The sequence below is a fragment of the Papio anubis genome, chromosome 2, assembly GCF_008728515.1.
Source record: "Papio anubis isolate 15944 chromosome 2, Panubis1.0, whole genome shotgun sequence".
In the NCBI taxonomy this organism is placed as follows: Eukaryota; Metazoa; Chordata; class Mammalia; order Primates; family Cercopithecidae; genus Papio; species Papio anubis.
Genome location: NC_044977.1, coordinates 120579524 through 120597068, shown reverse-complemented (window position 1 = coordinate 120597068; position 17545 = coordinate 120579524). Strand labels below are relative to the sequence as shown.

The window sequence follows — 17545 nt, the reverse complement described above, 5'->3', positions numbered from 1 at the left end:
GTCGGAGCGGAAGGGAGACCCAGAGACTGAGAGGAGAGAGGGGCTATAAGAAAAGAAATCAGTCGCAGCAGAACAGAACTCTCGACAAACGCACGCCCTCTTTGCGCTCTACGTTTCTTTGGACCTGGATGGAATTGGAATTGTTTTACTTTGCATCGCGGGACTGCGCTGCGGACGGGGCGGGGCGGCCCAATGGTCTCCCTGGGGTTGCTCCGCTCCCCTTCACCCTCCCTTCCCGGCCCCGCCCCGCGATTGGCCGGCGCGCCCCGGGGCTGCCGCCGATTGGTGTTCGCCGGCCCGAGCCGCGGGGCTTAAAGAGGGGGCGGGGGCGCGCTGCCCAGCAGCGCTGCCGTCCCGGCCGTGAGCCCTTCGCCGCTGAGCTCGCAGCCTCCCGCGCCGACCTCCGCCTCCAGTGTCCCGCCTCGGGCCGTCGCCCTCCAGCGACTCGCGAGCGTGGGAGACGTACCTGGACAGGCACTGTCCAGCCCGGGTCCAGGCACAGCCGTGAGGGGCGAGGCACGGGGACAAACTGGCGCTCACGATGGTGGCCACGTGCCTGCAGGTGGTGGGCTTCGTTACGAGCTTCGTGGGCTGGATCGGCGTCATCGTGACCACCTCCACCAATGACTGGGTGGTGACCTGCGGCTACACCATCCCCACCTGCCGCAAGCTGGACGAGCTGGGCTCCAAGGGGCTGTGGGCCGACTGCGTCATGGCCACGGGGCTGTACCACTGCAAGCCCCTGGTGGACATCCTCATCCTGCCGGGTAAGGACACGAGCTTGGCGGAGGCTCCCCAATCCTTATCCTCTGGGTGAAGAGCGGGATATTAGACGGCGGTCACAGAGACATTTTGGGGCCTTGAAGACCTTTGGGTACGTTTTTGACATTCCTAGTCCCACCTTGTAGAAGAATTAGGCAGCCCGGAACTTAACTTCTCTAGGCCTCAGTATTCTTACCTGGAATTTGGGGTAATAGTGGCAGTGTGGCCGGTGGTAACACTGGCCGAGTCCCCTTGAGAATGAACAAACCGGAACACATAATAGGAACTGAGTCCGTATTAATTACTGCGGCCCCAGCCCGCATCCTTCCACCGTCGGCTTCCCAAAGTCCTTCCCGCTCCCGCCAGGCCTTCCCCGGGGCGCCGAGCCTTCGCGTTAGATTCCGCCCGCAGAGGTGAGAAGGAGCGTGTAACACAAGCGGACAGGAGAATCGAACCGGCTTAGGCTGAGTTTCCCGGTCCTCATAGGATGGGAGAAGCGCCCCAGCCAAGTTAGAGCCCTCCTAGCTCTGTCCGCCCAGCCGCTGAGCGATTCACGGCCAAGGCGCCCTGGGCTGCCTGGTTTGGGAAATGACAGGTTGGTTCCCGCATGTGCCCAGGGCCATCTCCGCTGCCCCCGCCCCTGCTGTGGGCGCGTCAGACCGCGGGGCTGCGGTGACGCCGGCTCCCGCTCCGCGCCGCTGGGTTGGATAGGGACGAGCAGGGGCTCCTCGGAGGGCGGACTCCACTGGGGAGACACGGAGCGCGCCGCCGAGGGTCGCTCGCCGCCACCCCTCCAGCGTGCCTCAGAGTGGAAAGGGGAGCTAAAAATTGACAGCCTAGCGCGGGCCAGGGGCCACATCTTCACATGTGTCCTGTGGAAACATTCTGGGCGACAGTCTCAATTCAGATTCAAACCACGAGCCAGCTGGGCAATGGCGAGGTCGGGGGCACCCCCTTGGTTTTCTGCTGGAATCTCTGTCCTGCCCCAAAGGTATGTCTTTGTCCCGGTCTCTACAAGGTGGGCTTCTGTCCCCCAGCCTTCGTGGATTGTGCTCACTTAAAGGATTTTCCCGGTTTCCTCAAGATGGGGAGAAACTTGTCCCTGAAGCCGCCAGTCAGATAAAAGACCTGCTCGCCCCTTAAGCCTCCTCCAAGCACCCCCTATTTCCAGTCCTCGCAGTCGGAATCTGAATCCCTCCTTCCTCCTTGCTGCCTAGTACTTGGCTCTTATCCCCACAAAGGCACATTTTATCTTGTTTTTTGTTGATTGTTCGTGAGTGAAGTTCTCCCACTACGTTTTAAATTCCTTGAAGATAGAGATGCTGTCCTGTTAATTCTCTTTGCTTCCTCTTCTGGACCTGGCATGGCCTCTGGCACACAATAGCTGCGGGCAGTGCTTGCCTGGCTTGCCTTACACTATCCTTTACTTCATTTTGAACTTTCAGAAGGCCAGAGGTCAACAAACCCAGATCTAGACTCAGCTTTGGCTAATGCTGGTGTTGGCAGACCAGGCCAGCCTCCGGGATCCAGGACTCACAATCTGGGTGACGGGGAACAAATTGCTAGCATCAGTGAACCACGGTTGTCTTCTTTTGAAAAAGTTAAAATCAGATCAACCACCCATCTTTCACGATTATTTGAGGATTAAATGAGATAAGAAATGTAATCTCCTTTGAGATAGTAGATGCTTCATGAATGGTAGTTACAGTATTTTATTAAAAGCTGGGCATGGTATTTGTAGGGATCTTTGAAGCATAAAATTACCTTTGCTTCCTTCTCCTGAAATTAACTTTACTGAGCATTCAATGCCAAGTGGTTTGTTTTCAGAGAACAAAGGCCATCCTCCAGAGGGGAGTGCATATTGGGGGAGGGGGGGCGGTGCTAGTCCTTCCTGCCTTCCCCCTCTGTCACACTTTGGGTGGAGGCAGTAACAGTCCTCAGTCCCTATCTTTTGGTGTCCGGACATGGCCTTGGCACTGTAGCATGTGGACAGCCAGTGCCGTGGATTTCAGAACCTGCATTGCCAGTTGACTGCCTCCTTTGTGTGGGTGCTGGCTCTCTACAAGCTGCAGGGGCAGATGGCTGGGTCAGGGGATGGGCCTCAGACTTCCTGGAGCTCCTTTCTGGAGATCTTCAAGTCAGTAGACACTTGACTGATTATCTTTAATTCTGAAGGAGCTGAGATGGGCAGTGCTGGAAGAGGGCCCTTGTGAAGCCCGAATTCTGGAAAAACGTACCTTGCTAAGAGACAGCGTTGAAGTTAGGACTTTGTGCACGTGAGGGTCCTGGTGTGTGAGGCAGATGTTGGGCTAGTTTCCTGGCTTTGCTATGAACTCTGCCTCACCCAGGCCGCTAGTACTAGTTCCTTCTGAGCAAAGAAGGGAGAGTAATAAATGCGCCCCCCACTTTTTTAAGAGGAGGGAGAGCTTTAATGAGAAACATTACATTTAAAAGTGAAACACATTTGTCTGTGAAATTCTCCCAGTGTCTTGTCAGAGTTATTCTAAATAAATATGACACATATTGTAATCTGTTTCTTAATAAAGTTTTTACTTGGCATTTTACTTGACAGGATAAAGTTCATGTAGTTTTTCTCTACTCTTCTATTTTTCAGTTCTCTTATTCCTTGATTTGCAATTGTTTCCATGATCTGTTGTGGGCACTGTGTTAACTCCATGAATACCAAGGCAGGTGTCTGCCATCCAGGAACCCTGAGGGCTGGAGAGATGCCTTTTAAGCAATGATGGACAGCTGGGGAAGGATGCCCAGGGTACTCTGGGGGAGGCAGATGGCACCCAACCATTTAGGGGCAGGATCCATGAGGACAGCAGCCTCTGGGGAGACAGCAAAGAGAGGAAGCCTGAATTTTAGCTTAGTCTGGGTTAGGGCCACAGCCAATGTGAATGAAAGCACGTGGTTAGGAGAAAATCACCTAGGACACCTGGACATGAAAGCACTGCACTGAGACAGACAAAGAACACCAATGATAACAATTAACCTTTTTTGAGGATTTGGTATAGGCACCGTTTTAAGCATTGCATAAATTAACTAATGTAGTCTTCGGTAGAATTCTATTAGAGAGATACAGGTACTATTACATTATTACCAATACTTTATTTTTTTATTTATTTTGAGAAAGAGTCCCGCTCTGTCACCCAGGCTGGAGTGCAGTGGCTCTATCTCAGCTCACTGCAACCTCCGCCTCCCAGGTTCAAGCGATTCTCCTGCCTCAGCCTCCCTGAGTAACTGGGACTACAGGCGCACACCACCACACCAGGCTAATTTTTGTATTTTTAGTAGAGATGGAGTTTTGCCATGTTGGCCAGGCTGGTCTTGAACTCCTGACCTCAGAGGATTCACCTGCCTTGGCCTCCCAAAGTGCTGGGATTATAGGTGTGAGCCACCGTGCCTGGCCTATTGTTACTTTATAGATGTGGAAAGTAAGACATCATGGTTAAGTAACTTGGCCCTCACAGAATGATTCTTGGGAGATTTGAGTTTTCATCTGAACTTTCTCATGGGGATGTAATAATGTAAATGGACTCTTGGCCCCTCCACCCTGGAAGCTTGGCCAAGTGGCCTAAACCAGGGGCCCCCATTTAGTCTCTCCAGCCCCCTTTTTTCTTGCTGAGTTGTTTTAAAAGTTGAAAAGTGCTTAGTGACCTTGGACAATACTAGCACCTTCTAAGTCCTGGAATGGGCCAAGAGCGAGGAAGGGAGATGATGCTGAATTCCCCTAAGGCAGGACTCAGGAAGCAAGAGAACCCCGTGGTCTAACTTTTCCCATCTGCTCTCTTGTTCCCAGGCTATGTGCAGGCCTGCCGTGCCCTGATGATTGCTGCCTCAGTCCTGGGTCTGCCAGCCATTTTACTGCTGCTGACTGTTCTTCCCTGCATCCGGATGGGCCATGAGCCTGGTGTGGCTAAGTACAGGCGGGCCCAGCTGGCTGGTGTTTTGCTCATTCTGCTGGGTAAGACAGCTTTCTCAATGGTACCCCACCTATGAGGGAGCCTGATGAATCTCAGATCTTGTGGTTGCTGCCTTCTCAAGTTCAAGAGAAATGTGAAAGGAAGCCAAGTGAACCCAGTGGGGGTTGGACCCCCACAATCTGTATCCCTTTGTATTTTACGCGCAGTTTACATAGAGGGCTAAGTAATGTCTCTGGGAGTCACTGAACATGAAGATAAGTTTAAAAAGAGAAAGAGAAAGAGGATTTTGAAGGTAGGAAATACCTAAGGGAAAGACCTGAAAGACGGAAGCCTTCCAGTCTTCACAGTGGAATCCTTTTTGAACACCTATGCCCAGGTCCCAAAGCAGATCAATTGAATCAGAATTTTCTGGGCATCAGGCCAGGCAAAGATATTTTTTGAAAGCTTCCCAGGTGATGCTTATGTGCAGGCAAGACTGAGAAACTCAGTTAGTAAAGAAGGAGGCCGAGGTGGGCGAATCACCTGAGGTTGGAAGTTCAAGACCAGCCTGGCCAACATGGTGAAACCTCATCTTTACTAAAAATACAAAAATTAGCCAGGTATGGTGGTGCACGCCTGTAATCTCAGCTACTCAGTGGGGGCTGAGGCAGAAGAATCATTTAAACCCAGGAGGCAGAGGTTGCGGTGAGCTTAGATCGCGCTATTGCATTCCAGCCTGGGTGACAGAGTGCAACTCAAAAAAAAAAAAAAAAAAAAAGAAAGAAAAAAGTAAAGAGGAGGGCAAGAGAAAAGTCAGGAGTTGAGGGTGGTTGGACCACCAGGTGATGGCTCCATCCTGGGGAAAATAGGCCGTCTTTGCTTTGGGTGTACTTGGACACCTCAATAGAATATGGTATGTGTTCATGTAGAAAAGGTATATAGGCTGTGTGTACACATAGGAAGACACCTAACCCGGACTGGATGAGTTTCCAGAGCAGAAGAACCCAGCAATAAGCCCTGAGACTTGAAGAGAAGGTGGGCTGGTCATGAATTGAGGGGAGGGACAGTCCAGGGACAGGAAATGGCCTGTGCTCATTTGGTTTTGCTGATTATACCTGCACATAGAGGGCTTCATTTAACAACCTATGGAGGGTCCTTCTAGCTCTACTCTCGTCAGTGATTTCATTTCTCTCCATTTTTTCCCCCTCAGATGCTAGTTTCATCAGCACATTCTAAATCCTAATAGACGATATGAATTTTAAGAACAACTCTTTTTTTTTTTTTTTTTTTTTTTTGAGACGGAGTCTCGCGCTGTGTCACCCAGGCTGGAGTGCAGTGGCGCGATCTCGGCTCACTGCAAGCTCCGCCTCCCAGGTTCAGGCCATTCTCCTGCCTCAGCCTCCGAGTAGCTGGGACTACAGGCGCCCGCCACCACGCCCGGCTAGTTTTTTGTATTTTTAGTAGAGACGGGGTTTCACCATGTTAGCCAGGATGGTCTCGATCTCCTGACCTCGTGATCCGCCCGCCTCGGCCTCCCAAAGTGCTGGGATTACAGGCTTGAGCCACCGCGCCCGGCCAAGAACAACTCTTGTTGCAAAGTGCACGTATCAGTGAGAAGAAATTAGTCTGGGTATGGGTTAGATATAAAATCATGTTCTTCTGAAACAAGGAATTCATACCCCCAGATTGGCATATCAGATGATGAATTTGAGGGGTAAGAATGGGCGTCAGGATTCTGTGTGGGTTGACGCCACTTAGTGGTGGGTACCTCCCATCTGGAGGCCTCACACTCACAATGATACCAGTAAGGTGAGGGGACATGAGAGGCAGGGCACCATTTTCCAGGATTGCAAAGGGAAGGAGGTTTGCAGGTTCTTGCGAAGCCACGGGTGTGTGTGTGTGTGTGTGTGTGTGTGTGTGTGTGTGTGTGTATGTGTTAACAGGAGTGAAAAGACCACTGTAATTTCCAGAGAAAAATCTGAATGTGGAAATTTTGGTTCCAGCCACAAAGAATTTGTGTGCCAGTATCACACAGAACACATATCAGCATCTGGTGCTTTATCTGACTTACAGGGGCCCCCTCTTGCCCTGCTCTATGGAGGTCAGATCTGTGTGTCTGACTCCCTTTCCGACAGGAAAGTCAAAGCTCCACAAGTAAACTGGGTTTGCAGAATCCAGGTGAAATCCTTCTCCTAGACACTTGCTGTTTGTAACTTTCCTCACATTCTCACAGAAGCCCCAGAAGGTTCTCTTGGGCTCCGAGGATGGCAGAGCCAAAAGATGGATCTGTTGTGTTGGGTGCTCATGTTTAGAAATTCTGGCCTTCCATATGAGTGTCACAGGTATCCACAAGTAAGAGAACACACTAAAACAAACACACAAACCCTGGAAAATAGAGGGATAAAAGCAAAGTATACATAGATAGTTTAAAAAAAAAAAAAACCCTGAATACAACAGAATTGTTTAGTTGAATAATCAGGGATATTGAAGGAAAAAGCAGCTGGTGGTTTGAAACTTCCTAGCTGAATTTGTTTTTCTTTGTCTTCTAAAAGTGGGTTAATATAGATAGTCAGAATCACAGAGGAAGAAAGTGAGGTGGGGCTGGGGAGTGGGTGAGTGCCTCAGTCCCTGTTTGCCTGTCTGGAGTGAAACTATGGGGGAGGCAGGACATTGAGGGATCTGACCCCACCCAAGGAGGCTGCCCGTTTCCGGACACTCACCGGAGTCCCCTCATTGCACTTTTACGGCCTTGCGTTTCTGATATTGTCTGCCTTTGCTCCTATCCAGATTTATTTCTCAGTGGGTCACCACTGCCTGTGGGTTGGATGTTGTTTTGACTAGAACGAGCTAGCTCTGGAAATGTAAAGCTCATTGTCTCAGGCGTGGCACCTGCTGATCTCCTCTAGGTCTTCTCACCACGGAGCCCCAAGTGCCTTGTTTCCCCTGTTGGCAGTGGTGGGAGGAGCACGGGGAGTGAAGGCTCCCTTTGTGTTCCTCTGGACTGTTTTCTGTCACTCCCTCAGAGAAGCCAGCGCTAGGCCTGGGCAGGGTCCTCAGGGTCACTGAATGGGGCTGAGCGAAAACCTCATTCGACCAAAGAAGATGAGGCATCGCCTGGAGTTCAGAGGCCTGGGAACTGGACACAGTATCACAGCTAGTCCTGGTATGGGAACTGTGAACACTGCTAATTAAAATCTGTTTTTCCTGACCCTGAAAATCTGTAATTATTTTTGTGAAACCTTAAAAAAATTATGTGTGTTGTACACCGTTATCTTCTCAGCAGTTACATTTAATGGTGTGAGGATTTGGTTCCTGCTGTGGAGGAAGAAATAGAAGCCAGTTGCTTCTAAAGCCAGATGAGTGGCGCAGGAGCAGCAGGCTCTCAGATCTGTGGTGGATTTGAGGCTAATCTGTTTGTGGCTTTTTAAGAGTTCCTGCCAAGGCAGGAGGTGCCTATGCCCTGAATTGTTTGATCTTATCAGTTGGAATCAGATCCAACTGTGCTTAATCTGGAATCTACTACTTTCTGGCTGTGTGAACTAGGGCAGTTCCTTAATGTCTCTGGTCCCTTCCATAAAATGGGAACAATAACGCCTGCTTCTCAAGTTAGTAAAAACAGTGAAGTGATGTGTGAAAATTATTTAGCATGGGATCTGGCACATAGTAAGTTCTCAATAAATGGTTGCTATTTTTTTTTTATTGTTGGTTAGCTGGTTAAAAAAATACCCAGAGAGCAGCTGGGTATTCTTCCAATCATGTCTAATTTCCTTATTTTTATTTATTTTATTTATTTTTTGAGATGGAGCTTTGCTCTGTTGCCCAGGCTAGAGTGCAGTGGCACAATCTTGGCTCACTGCAACTTCTGCCACGCAGGTTCAAGCGATTCTCCTGCCTCAGGCTCCCGACTAGCTGGGATTACTGGCATGTGCCACCATGCCAGGCTAATTTTTGTATTTTTTGTAGAGATGGAGTTTCACCATATTGGGCAGGCTGGTCTCAAACTCCTGAGCCGTAAGCCACCGCACCCGGCAAGAAGGTCTTTAAGAACCTTTTTATTGTGGAAAATATCAGGCCTATGTAAAAGTAGAGGAATAGTATAATAAACCCCTGTGAACCCAACCTCCTCAACAGTGATCAACTCGTGACTGTAATACATGCTTCATCTTTCCACTTCTCCATTTCTTCCAGTCTTCAGATTTTTTAAAGGAAATCTTAGCATATCAAGGAAGTTGGTTTTTTTTTTTTTTTTTTTTTTTTTGCTATTACTAATGTAAGAAGTCAGAATAATTTAAATGACTTTAATGAAAATTTTGCTTTGTGCTAGAAATGGTGCTTTTGAAAGTTCTTTCAGGGTTGGGCGTGGTGACTCACGCCTGTAATCCCAGCATTTTGGGAGGCTGAGGTGGGTGGATCACCTGAGGTCAGGAGTTCGAAACCAGCCTGACCAACATGGAGAAACCCTGTATCTACTTAAAATATAAAATTAGCTGGGCATGGTGGCACACGCCTGCATTCCCAGCTACTCGGGAGGCTGAGGCGGGAGAATCACCTGAACCCAGGAGGCAGAGGTTGCGGTGAGCTGAGATCGCGCCATTGCACTCCAGCCTGGGCAACAAGAGTGAAACTGCATCTCAAAAAACAGAAAACAAAAAAACCAACCAAAAAACACAAAATTCAAAAATTAGCCAGGTATGGCAGGCGCCTGTAATCCCAGCTACTTGGGAGGCTGAGGCACAAGAATTGCTTGAACCCACGTGGTGGAGTTTGCAGTGAGCTGAGATCATGCTACTGCACTCCAGCCTGGGCGACAGAGTGAGACTGTCTCAAAAAAAAAAAAAAAAAAAAAGCCTTTCAGTGGAAAGTGACAAAGCATGAAAAAAGGTTCATTGGGGCTAGGCGTGGTATTTCACGCCTGTAATCTAGCACTTTGGAAGGGCAACATGGGCAGATTGCTTGAGCCCAGGAGTTCGAGACCAGCCTGGCCAACATGGGAAAACCCCATCCCTACTAAAAATACAAAAGTTAGGCCAGCCTGGTGGTGTGCCCCTGTGATTCCAGCTACTCAGGAGGCTGACGATCGATGCTCAGGAGAACGAGGCTGCAGTGAGTTGAGATTGCACCACTGCCCTCCAGCCTGGGTGACAGAGACCCTATCCAGGAAAAAAAAAAAAAAAAAGTAGGTTTATTGGAAGGAGGAAGAAATGTCAGTGCCCACTGACCTTGTCTTTCTCTGTCTCTTTGTCTGTCTGTCTGTCTCTCAGTTGTTACCTCCAAAGTCAAACACACCTATATTGATTTTTTTTTTAACTTTATGTTTGTTTAACTCCATATATTACCATGTATCATCTCATCTTTAAAGAGATTAAAAGCCACACTTACATTTCATTGCTTTAAAATGGACTTCTCAAATATTTTCCGTTTGGTCATGTCACCATCATTCTTAGTTTTTAACAAGGCATATCTTATCAATTAAATAATGTACTGTATTGCATTATTTGAAACTTGTTCTCAAAAGAGGCAAACAATTTTATTCTTTGAAGAGCAAGGAATTCTACTTATGAGAGGACTAGGTTTAGATATATCTGTCTTTACATAGTGAAGCTTTCTTCTCCCTTCCCTTTCTCTCTCCTTCTCTTCCTCCTTCTCCTCCTTCTCATTTTTAGCTAAGAATATACCTCAGTTTTACTTTCTATTCTCCAACAACAAATGGTACCCCCCCCCCACCTTGTGTAGTTAACTATTGCATCTTCTGAAGGTAGAAGAGGAGAAAGACTGAAAAATCTGAGTGCTAAAATTACTGTCTTGTTTTTAGAGACTTAATTTAAAAATATATTCTGATGATGTAAAAAGAAAAAGAACAAAAATTTCCTTTATCTTTCTTCAATTTTCTTGACCTTACAGGTAACTGACTTTTTAGAAAAACATTTTCTTTATTTTTCCCAAATGACAGAGAGAACCATTCCAAACTCATCTTTTTGGGTTTGCAAATAAAAATAAATCTATCAGACCTTCTATGTCTTTAAGAAAGGCAATTTTTTTTGGCCAGTTCTATTACTATTTCACATGTTTTTAAGTTACGTAATGATTTGACTTGCGTTTTTAACTTTACTGGACAAAACATATCCCTTTCTTCCTTGAAACCATTGCTGAAATTGAGTAAATTCTCCTATTTTAGTTTTTAAACATTTTTCATTTTGAGTTCAATTGGAGGTCACTGTTTTCAGTGAGCCTCTCATTTCCTTTCATGTTGTGTGGTAGTCTGTCATTTTTTAGTGGTTTTGATGTGATTCATCTTTGAGAGCCACAGGAATTCCACCCAGGGTTCATTTGTCTCCTAGGAAGTAAAGAGCCTGCTGGCACTCATTTACCTTGTTTTGTGTGAATTATAAGAGAAGGAAATCTTTAATGAGGTCAATGATGAGCTTGCGACTTTAAGTGTGTTAAACTCACAATAAGATTTTATGACTTTGGACCTCAGTTTTGGTGTGTATGACGTGAAAGGTAGAATTGAAATGAGACTACTTCTCATCCATCCATCCATTCATCCCCCCGTTCACTCATCCATCCCTATGGAGGTTCATTGTATGAAATGTTTAGACCTTTTTCTGATTTTTCCCTTTTTCTAATGATTTATATTGGAATAAAACCTAACAAAATCCCTAAAATACTCAAAACCAAGACTGATGGTTACTTTTGGGATATTGAGCCTGATTATTTCCCTGTGTTTAAAACAAGATAATCTTGTTTTATTATTTGCTTAAGGGAACAATTAAATGAATTTAGAGGCAGTTTCTTGTCTTATTCTAGAAAATCTAAACTAAACCTGAAAGTTAGGCTTACATTGGATGTGGGGAATGCTTTCCTGCATGTGTGTGCACATGTGCTGTATGTGTAAATATAGTATAGTTGAAAAATATAAAACTTGATTTGAACCCTGAGTTGTTTTGAGACCAGTTAATTGTTTATAGGAAAGATCAGTTAGCTTGAACCATATCAGTTGTTTGGGAATTATAACGTTTTTCCCTACAGAATGCAGCTTTTCACTCCCCTTCTTTTTCTTCTAAACAAGCCTGGGTGTTTGGAAGCCCTTGCTAGGTTGCTGTTTTTGCCAGTAGCAAAATGAATGCCCACTTTTGAGGTTTGGGGCTGTGTAAGTAGATTGTGTATGCTATGGAAAATCTACGGTAGTTCTCTCTGGCTGAAACCCTCCAAAAGAGGATTTTAGTCCCCTGTTCTGACAGAGAAAAAGGTTTTTCTCTGTGTCTTGCTGAAAGTAGAGACTCTGATAATAGCCAAGCAATTCTCCAAGAGTGCCTGATTTGGAATCCATGTCAGAGAAGAGAAAGAAAAAGACTTTCCCCTGCATCTGAGGTTTCCTAAGTCCTGAGCTAGAAAGGGAGGTTTCAGGTACACATTGCTCTTCTTGAACATTCTAGTCACAGAAGGAAAATACATCTTCTCATGGTATCTCATATGAAAATATTACAGAAGCTGGCATGACTGTGCTTACTTTTTAAGAAAAAGGAAACATTAGCATATGGGTAGATTTTAGCTGCTGCTGCTGCTGCTGCTTCTTCTTCTTTTTTTTTTTTTTTTAACACAGAATCTTGCCCTGTTGCCTAGGCTGGAGTGCAGTGGTGAGCTCTCCACTCACTGCATGCAACCTCTGCCTTCCGGGTTCAAGCAATTCTCCCTGCCTCAGCCTCCTAAGTAGCTGGGATTACAGTTGCCCACCATCCATGCCTGGCTAATTTTTGTATTTTTTAGTAGAGACGGGGTTTTGCCATGTTGGCCAGGCTGTTCTTGAACTCCTGACCTCAGGTGATCCGCCCACCTCGGCCTCCCAAAGTGCTGGGATTACAGGTGTGAGCCACCATGCCTGGCCAATTTTAGCTTCTTAGATAATCTATAAATAATTAATGGAGTGAATTTGGGCTGTTAGAAAGCCAATCTGGGCAATTCGTAGCTTTTCAAATTAACTCTCTTCCTTCTGATTTCCTCTTGAGATCTATTCTTTTTAAGGATAGAGATCATATATTTTTATGTGTATCTATACCCAGCTTGTGGGAGTGGTTTAATCTATTGCAATAAGAATCTATGTTACGAGCAACACAAATGCAATGAGACTGTTTAAAAGGTCTTTCAAAATGGGTAAGACCAATCCTTTTTTCCATTTAGAACTAATATACAAGGCTGTTAGATTTGATTGCTTATGTTAAATTATATTTCTTCTCTGCGGGCATAGAGAGTAAGTTAGAAAATCACTCACCATGAGTAGAAATCAGAAAAAAGCTTGCTGAGTTGAAAGTGATAAGGGTATCCCTGGTGGCAAACGTCACACTGGCAGTGCAGTATTCTTTCTTAATTTGTTGATGGAAACCTCATTGTTATTATTATTATTATTGTTATTATTTTTCTGTCTGCCAACTTTAATGTGCCATCTCAACTTAAAGAGGTTTGGAGTTACTTTGTCTAGAGCTGTGTTGTTCAGTACAGTAGCCACTAGCTACATGTGGCCATTTAAATTAAAAGTAGTGAAAATTCAAAATTCAGTTCTTCATCTCACTAGCCTCATGACAAATGATCAATGGTCCCACATAACTTGTGGCTACTCCATTTGACAGTGCTGGTCTAGATATTTGAAAAAAATATAAAAAAGTCTTTATAGCCTCTTGGCTGCCCATGTTTTGTTACTTTGCTTATAAAGAGGTGAAAAACTACATGATATATAAGCTATTTCTTATTTTACTCTATAAAATCAAAACCAAAATGAAGATTAGATTGATTGGTGCAAGACCAAAAGTAAAGTTCTACCATTTTGACCCTCGAATGGGTGAGTTTTTCTACTCCAAGGACTGTTCATTTGTGTGTTGGGATTTTGTGATCGTGAACAGCGTAATACAAACTTGAACCTTTATCTGGTACTCCATTTTCATCTAGCAATATTCACCACATCAAGAGAAATTTCATGCCTTCTCTAGATCTTTGTAATGTGAATTGACCAAACTGAGAAAATAGAGTGGAAAATTGAGGTGGCTGCCATCTCGTTTCTCATTTTTGAATAGCTCAGATAATTCAGCCATTCAACTGGTCTACACTGAGCACGTACTATTTGCCTCGTACCAAGGTAGACATAAGTAAGACATGGACCCTACCTTCAAGGAACTCAGAGAGCTTACAATGACACATAGATAGGTAAAGCAATAATTATAATACAATTAGGTAAGTATATTAATTTTAGAATTATAACTAGATATGAAGTGTTGATATACAAGTAAATACAAATAAATATTTTTTGGACTTAAATGGTTTATTTCTAGGTCTTTACATTGGAATTATTTTATTTCTGCCACCTGCTGAAAAAAATAAGGACCCAGCAGTCAGCTTCTTCTACAGATGCCAACTGCTACATATTGGTTCAGTGTTGAGGGAGCAGAGCCGTGTGTATGGAGCTTTTTGGAGCTGGTTGGAAGCCACAAGTGTGTGTATGTGGAGTGAGTGGGCCTGCCCACGTGCTTGGTGTGTGATGGGTGCGCCCAGTCATGGCCTCTCCATGTCTCTCCAGCTCTCTGCGCCATTGTTGCCACCATCTGGTTCCCTGTGTGCGCCCACCGTGAGACCACCATCGTGAGCTTTGGCTACTCCCTGTATGCAGGCTGGATTGGTGCTGTGCTGTGCCTCGTGGGTGGCTGTGTCATCCTCTGCTGCGCTGGAGATGCCCAGGCCTTTGGTGAAAACCGTTTCTACTACACTTCGGGCTCTAGCTCCCCGACGCATGCCAAGAGTGCCCATGTATAAGAGGGCTGCCCGGCTGCCCACAGAGGTGCTGTAGATGCTGGGCTCAGGGCCCTAGGTTTGCTAGTCACAGTGTGGGGGAAGCCCACTCCTCTGCCAGGCTTAAAGCCAAAGGTCTAGAAAAGCATCCTGTCTGGCATTTTGTAGTCTTAACTTCTCTCCCTTTCCCCCATCTTTTGGTTGCCTTTAAAGAAATCTCTAGCTCAGATAATGCCCATACATTTTTTCTCATGGCGTTGCCAACTATTAGCTCTTTTCTTGGGCATTCCTTTGCTGTTTATTAAAAAATATATTATATATATTTTGTTTCTTTAAATTTCAAATGTTTTGCAAACATCACTGAGTTAGGTGGGGGTGGGGAAGAGAAATACAAGACACTTTTTTCTTTTTTTTTTTTTAAATAGGGCCTCACTCTGTTACTCAGGCTGGAGTGCAGTGGTGTGATCTCGGCTTACTGTAGCCTCAACCTCCCAGGCTCAAGTGATCCTCCTGCCTCAGCCTCCCAAGTAGCTGGGACTACAGGCGTCTAACCCTACACCCAGCTAATTTTCAAGTTTTTTGTAGAGATGAGGGCTCCCTATGTTGCCCAGGTTGATCTAGAACTCCTGGACTCAAAGTATCCTCCCGCCTCGGCCTCCCAAAGTGTTGGGATTATAGGAGTGAGGCGCCGCACCGGCCAAGACACTTTTCAAACTGATACAGCTGACAATGGGAGCCTCATAAAGATGGCTTTTGTTTCTTCCCTTCAAGGTCATTTACTTGTACGAGACAGAAAAAGATAGCAATGGGGACATGGGATGCGGGAGGGAGGGGAATAGTGGAACTTTCTTTCCATGGGAAACGTTCCCTTTTGTAAGCTGAGGGCCACGGGTAGGGATATTTTTTAGTTTGTGATTTTACATTTATCTGTACATACTTTTTCAAGATTGATCGTTTTTATAACCATGGTTTTCCTGAAATCCTCAATTCATCAATATGAAGGAAATGAACCACATAGACTTTATGCAATAAATAACAGTGCAAGTGAGTATAACTTTAATTGATGTTCCACAAAACATTTTTGATTTCAGGTTTGTATGATGTAGTTTTTAATCCTACATTTTCACATGCTTCAAACTAACACATTTTTAAAGCTTTCCCCCACTTTTCTCTCTATTTGCATTGTTAGCCATCTTGAAGTGATGTTGTTTAACATAAATTGTACTGTTGAATTTGGCTTTACGGGTGTAAACACTGATGGTATATCAGTATCTGAGACCCCAAACTCTCCAAATACTGATGGTGCATTTTATTCTTTAAGTGAAATCTGTGCAATAAAATAACAGACTGTCTGCAAAACTGGCCTTCGATCTTCTGTTGTATCCAAAGGTATCATTACTGATTAAAAAAAAAATCTCATTAATCTCTACTGGTAATTTATAGGTATTCAGATCAGTGATTTCAAAAACAAGTAATTCTGCATTGCCTTGAATAATTAAAAAGTTATATTTTATTCACTGTATCGTGATGGTAATTTGTGGTCATGAACGCATAACCTCCGTGCTCTCTAGGTTTCTTCAATGGGATGACTTTATGGCATCTTTAATCATCGATCAATGGGCAGCAATCAGAAACAAAGTTCTCAGCATTATGCAGTTAATGTCCTTCATCTACTTTGAACACTTAGTAAAGGAATTGATTGGCTAGGTATCAAAGGAGAATGAAAGAAACCTATTTTATTGGATCTTTAAGTAATAATATCTAAATACATTTCGTTCAAACATACATATGTAGCTGTTTGGACATTTTGGACAAAGACCCATTGAGTTGATTTTTATTTGTTTTCTGTTCCAGAAACTCTGTCAAGTTATGGGCCTGGTTTAAGAAAACACATTACAATCTATTTTGGCAGACTTCTTCCAAATAAAATACTAATTTCATTAGCTGATAGTAGAATAATTGGCAAACATTTCCTCTTTGGAAATACTAATTTGGGCTAGCCATTTTGCAGAAATTTGTGTAGTTTTGATTATAACCTGTTGGAAAGTATTTCTAAATTACTTATACATAAAACATAATCTTTTTTTGTTTGTTTTTTTGAGAAGAAGGCTCCCTCTGTTGCCCAGGCTGGAGAGCAGTGGTGCAATCTCACCCCCCTGCAACCTCCGCCCCTTGCCCCTTGGGTTCAAGCGATTCTTGTGCCTCAGCCTCCCAAGTAGCTGGGACTACAGGTGTGTGCCATCACACCTGGCTAATTTTTGTATTTTTAGTGGAGACAGGGTTTTGCCATGTTGGCCGGGCTGGTCTGGAACTCCTGGCCTCAAGTGATCCTCCTGCATCAGCCTCCCAAAGTGCTGGAATTACAGGTGTGAGCTACCGCGCCTGGCCATAGAAGATAATTTTTATGTTAACTAAAATATTTGCTTAGCTGTAATATAGCTTTTGTAAGGATAAAAGTCATGTGACTACATTGGAGGACCCTCCCTACCTCATTAAAACTTGTCAGGGTATAACAATTATGAACCAGAAGGGAACAAAAAGCATTTGAGGGAGTGGACGAGGACGCTTCAGACCCCATGATCCCTTTCCTCACAACCGCCAGCTTGTGTCAGAAGTGTCATTAAGTGGGACTCCTCTCTTATGGATGTATTGACTCGCCCGCTCCTTCCCTGAGCTGCTGCTTGCTTTCTCTCATAAGGGGGCTGCTTTTCCCTTCAGTGTAAGAAGAGAGACTCCCAAATCTCTCCTAGCTGACCATTCCCTGACTAATGAGGGAATCCCAGTTTGGAGGTCATAACTCTAGTGTTAGGTTTACTATCAGTTTGATGGAGGAGAGGTTGATGTGCCTCTAGAACAGTACTGTCCACTAGGAATACGATGTGAGCCGTGTATGTAATTTAAAATTTTCTAGTAGCCACATTTCAAAAGCTAAAAATAGACAAGGGAAATTAATGTATTTTATTTGATCCAGTACATCCAAAATATTATCATTTCAATATGTAATCAATTGATGAGATATTTCACACCCTTGTTTTTGTATTGTCTTTGGATTCCAGCGTGTATTTTACACTTGCAGCACGTCTCCATTTACACCAGCCACA

At 44.8% G+C, this 17545-nt stretch overlaps 1 protein-coding gene across 1 annotated transcript; it reads left to right on the top strand.

The window, feature by feature from the left end:
• The first annotated feature begins 320 nt into the window (after nt 1-320).
• Nucleotides 321-15803, top strand: CLDN11 (claudin 11). The gene is made up of 3 exons (XM_003894845.3): nt 321-767; nt 4568-4732; nt 14236-15803. The coding sequence occupies exons 1-3, from the start codon at nt 542-544 to the stop codon at nt 14466-14468; spliced, it is 624 nt and encodes a 207-aa protein (XP_003894894.1). The 5' UTR covers nt 321-541; the 3' UTR covers nt 14469-15803.
• The last annotated feature ends 1742 nt before the right edge of the window (nt 15804-17545 follow it).

Excerpts from the sequence above, each read along its gene's own strand:
- CLDN11 (XM_003894845.3), top strand. The coding sequence starts at position 542 with ATGGTGGCCACGTGCCTGCAGGTGGTGGGCTTCGTTACGAGCTTCGTG. Across the intron at positions 768-4,567 it reads GGACATCCTCATCCTGCCGG|GCTATGTGCAGGCCTGCCGT; the intron begins GTAAGGACACGA and ends TCTTGTTCCCAG. Across the intron at positions 4,733-14,235 it reads TGTTTTGCTCATTCTGCTGG|CTCTCTGCGCCATTGTTGCC; the intron begins GTAAGACAGCTT and ends ATGTCTCTCCAG.